The following is a 4,497-nucleotide window of genomic DNA, read 5'->3' as shown; positions in this document are numbered from 1 at the left end:
CAGAAAAGCAGTATAGCAGGTCCCATCCATTTTCCCTTTAAAAAAAATGACAGCCTAAAATAAAGAACCAACGTCAGACAATATCAACCACACCTATCAATCTAGTGGCTGCTTTCAATGTCATGGCCAATCAGGAACCAATCTCAAGTTTCTTTAATAAAAATGAAACCATTCTATAAAAACTGCTTGACTTTAATATATGCAGACTAAGATAGTGTTAAGACAGAGTGTGACCTGTCTGTTTCTTATATCACTGTCTTTGGACGATATCTGTGGTTTCGCTTTGCAAAGTGATTTAACAGGTGAGAAACAGCTCCTAGCTAGTTAAATCGCTTATTCTGGGCTAACCAGTCATTTTCAACTGCACTGACGCCTGTGTTTACAAAGGCGCACTATATGTGCCTATAGGAATGTATTGGCGCGTTAGTGTTTAATGCACCTTAACTTTATAGACGCATTAAGAGCACTAACGCACCTAAATAAACATACCCCTTAATGAGTTAGTGCTGCTGAAAATGACCAGTTAATACCTAATGGAAAACTGGCTATCTTAGGCGCATTCCAGGGGTGGAGTCAACACTTGGACAGTTACGTGCAGATATTCAGCAATTAACCATTCAAAGTCACCACATAAATAGGACTGCCTAAAAGTCAGTTCTATCTTTATGTGGTGACTATAGCTGGTTAAGTACTCAATCTCACACTTAACCAGCTGTGGTGTAGTTGGCTCCATAACCCCGGAACTTCAGGCTATGGTATTGAATTTCCAGGCACATTGCCAGTGGCAGTCAACAAAACACTGAGCACCACCAGCTGAATATCAGCCCCTGTTTTGTTTTTTTAAAAGCTTTAGCACTTCAGTAAAGTAAAAGTGGGTACCATATAGCTATTTTTAAAGTACCTGTTTGGGTGTATAAAAACACTATTCCACAGGCTTAAATCATGAAGAGGGGCATAATCAAACAAGGACACCCATCTCTAAGAGCGTCCATCTCCGAAGACATCCCCCAAAAAGGGGCAGAGCAACCTGTATTATCGAAACGAGATGGACGTCCATCTTCCGTTTCGATAATACGATCAGGGCCACCCAAATCTCAACATTTAGGTCAACCTTAGAGATGGTTGACCTAAGTGTTGAGATCGCAGACCTTAGAGATGGACGACCTCGATTTTCGCCAATAATGGAAACCGAGGATGCTCATCTCAAAAATGACCAAATCCAAGGCATTTGGTCGTGGAAGGGGCCAGCATTCGTAGTGCACTGGTCCCCCTGACATGCCAGGACACCAACCGAGCACCCTAGGAGGCACTGCAGTGGACTTCACAAATTGATCCCAAGTCCATAGCTCCCTTACCTTGGGTGCTGAGCCCCCCAACCCCCCCCCCCCTAAAACCCACTACCCACAACTGTACACCACTACTATAACCCTAAGGGGTGAAGGGGGGCACCTACATGTGGGTACAGTGGGTTTCGGGTAGGTTTTGGAGGGCTAAACATTTACCACCACAAGTGTAACACGTAGGGGGGGAATAGGCCTGGGTCCGCCTGCCTGAGGTGAACTGCAGTACCCACTAAAACTGCTCCAGGGACCAGCATACTGCTGCAATGAAGCTGAGTATGACATTTGCGGCTGGCATAGAGGCTGGCAAAAAAAAGTTTTAAGAGTTTTTTTTTGGGTGGGAGGGGGTTAGTGACCACTAGGGGAGTCAGGGGAGATCATCCCCGAATCCCTCCAGTGGTCATCTGGTCAGATCGAGCACATGTTTGAGGCTTGGTTGTGAAAATAAAGGGTCCAAATAAAGTCGTCCAAATGCTCATCAGGGACGCCCTTCTTTTTTCCATTATCAGACAAGGACGCCCATCTCTAAACCACGCCCCTGTCCCGCCTTCGCTACCCTGCTGACACGCCCCTTTGAACTTTGGTCGTCCCCACGACAGAAAGCAGTTGAGGACACCCAAAATCAGCTTTCGATTATGCCGATTTGGGCGTCCTCGGGAGAAGAATGCCCATCTCCCGATATGTGTCGAAAGATGGGCGTCTTTCTCTTTCGAAAATAAGCCAGTAAGAGTTCTTTCCCTGAATGTTTTAAGTTAGTCTAATGAAAAGGTATCATAGCCTATTTTGTTTTGGTTTTAACCTTTATTTTCATGCAATTTAAAAGGAACCAAGGCAATAGTGAGTTGAGGATACAGTGGGGATAAAAAGGAAAGAGCCTGATTACATTGTGATTTAATGTATTTTACAGGTAGTGGGACTCATCTTCAAGTCATTATGGGAAATATCCAAAGAAAAGAATATGATGCTACAGAAAATCCTGCAATTAAAAACCCAGACTGGATGTCTAAAATCCCAGATGAAAAATCCCTCTGTGATCTGTCCATTCCTGGCACAAGCAAGTCCACGTGGTATGAGGGTTTGTGTATTAAACAGTGTCAAAGTTGGGATCTCATATCACAGTATGAAGCTGGGATACGATTTGTTGATATATCTTTGCAATATTGTCATAAGAACCAACCTAGCTTTACTGATATGACACGCAGAAACCTTTTCATTCCTGTTTGGAACATCACTATTAATTTCTTGAGAAACCATTCAAAGGAAGTCATTCTCATACGTTTATATGAAGAATGTAGCGATTTTGATAAAACGAAAGAGTTTGCCCAACTTATGATGCGTTTTATCCAGAATGCTGGATGGTCTTGGTTTTGGAAGTCTCCTGCTATACCAACCCTTGGCCAAGTTAGAGGAAAGATCATCATACTACAAGATTTTGATGGTCCTGTGATAGGAATCCCTTATAAGAACTTAATAGTAGCTGATAATCAATATATACCAACAGTATTTGATATAGGTCACAAATGGACAACTGTTATAAAAAATTTAGCTGAAGCTCAGAATAGTAAAGGTGATAAGATGTATCTGACCTTTACTTCAGGACGCAGTTCAGGAGCATATCCCTATACAGTAGCTCGTGAAATAAACTATAAACTGTACAATTTTCTGGAGCACTTAGAGAATAAAAAGAACAGATGGGGAATTATAGCAATGGATTTCCCTGGTAGCTACCTGATCCAGGCAATTATCCAGAGCAACTAGAAAGCAGATTCTACAACTCAATCAAAATGGTAATCTTTCATGAATGACTTCTAGTATAAATATCTGTAAAAAAAATCTTCCTACCTGGATCTGGTTACACATTAGGAACATGCAGTGGCATATTTAAATGACACAGTCTTCTACAACAAAGGGACAGTCATTTAAATAGAGTAAAAGCTGTGCTCAAATCCCTGTAGGAAACAGGTCTAACAGTGATCCCTACCAAATTTACTTTGGGGAACACAGGTGTAAAATATTAGAAGTACTTCCTATGAAAAGGCCATATACGCTCCCTGGTGAGTAATATAGATGACTAGCAGGCTTATTTTTGAAGAGAAGGACACCCATCTTTCGACACAAATCAGAAGATGGGCATCCTTCTCACAGAAACGTCCAAATCGGTATAATTGAAAGGCGATTTTGGACGTCCCCGATTGCTTTTCGTCGCAGGGACGGCCAAAGTGCACAGGGGCGTGTCGGAAGCATAGCGATGGCGGGACTTGGGCATGCCTAACACTTGGAAATCCTCGATCCATAATTGAAAAAAAAGGACGTCCCTGACGAACACTTGGACAACTTTACCTGGTCGTGTTTTTCTTATGAACAAGCCACAAAAAGGTGCCCAAAATGACCACCGAAGGGAATCGGTGATGACCTCCCCTTACTCCCCCAGTGGTCACTATCCCCCTCCCACCCTCAAAAAACAACTTTCAAAATATGTCATGCCAGCCTGAGATGTCATACTCGGGTCCATCACAGCAGTATGCAGGTCCCTGGAGCAGTTTTAGTGGGTACTGCAGTGCACTTTAGGCAGATGGACCCAGCCCCACTCCCCCCTACCTGTTACGTTTGTGGAGGAAACAGTGAGCCCTCCAAAACCCACCACAAATCCACTGTACCCACATCTAGGTGCCCTCCTTCACCCCATAGGGCTATGGTACATAAGTATTGCCATACTGGGAAAGACCAAAAGGTCCATCAAGCCCAGTATCCTGTTTCCAACAGTGGCCAATCCAGGTCACAAATACCTGACAAGATCCCAAAAAAGTACAAAACACTTCATACTGCCTATCCCAGAAATAGTGGATTTTCCGCAAGTCCATTTAATAACAGTCTATGGACTTTTCTCCTAGGAAGCAGTCCAACCCTTTTTTAAACTCCACTAATCTTTTGGAGTAGTGGGTTTTGGAGGGGTTTGGGGGGCTCAGCACACACGGTAAGGGAGCTATGTACCTGTGAGCAATTTCTGAAGTCCACTGCAGTGCCCCCTAGGGGGCCTGGTTGGTGTCCTGGCATGTCAGGGGGACCAGTGCACTATGAATGCTGGCTCCTCCCATGACCAAATGGCTTGGATTTGGTCATTTCTGAGATAGACATCCTTGATTTTCATTATCGCCGC

The 4,497-nt window shown here is 43.7% G+C and overlaps 1 protein-coding gene across 1 annotated transcript; it reads left to right on the top strand.

Annotated features, from left to right (window-relative positions):
- The first annotated feature begins 2,273 nt into the window (after nucleotides 1-2,273).
- On the top strand, nucleotides 2,274-3,098 carry LOC115474862 (1-phosphatidylinositol phosphodiesterase-like). The gene has a single exon (XM_030210557.1). The coding sequence runs from the start codon at nucleotides 2,274-2,276 to the stop codon at nucleotides 3,096-3,098; it is 825 nt and encodes a 274-aa protein (XP_030066417.1).
- Nucleotides 3,099-4,497: the final 1,399 nt, after the last annotated feature.

The sequence above is a fragment of the Microcaecilia unicolor genome, chromosome 7 (assembly GCF_901765095.1).
Source record: "Microcaecilia unicolor chromosome 7, aMicUni1.1, whole genome shotgun sequence".
NCBI lineage: Eukaryota > Metazoa > Chordata > Amphibia > Gymnophiona > Siphonopidae > Microcaecilia > Microcaecilia unicolor.
The sequence above is the reverse complement of the archived record's forward strand: the minus strand, read 5'-3'. Positions and strand labels throughout refer to the sequence as shown.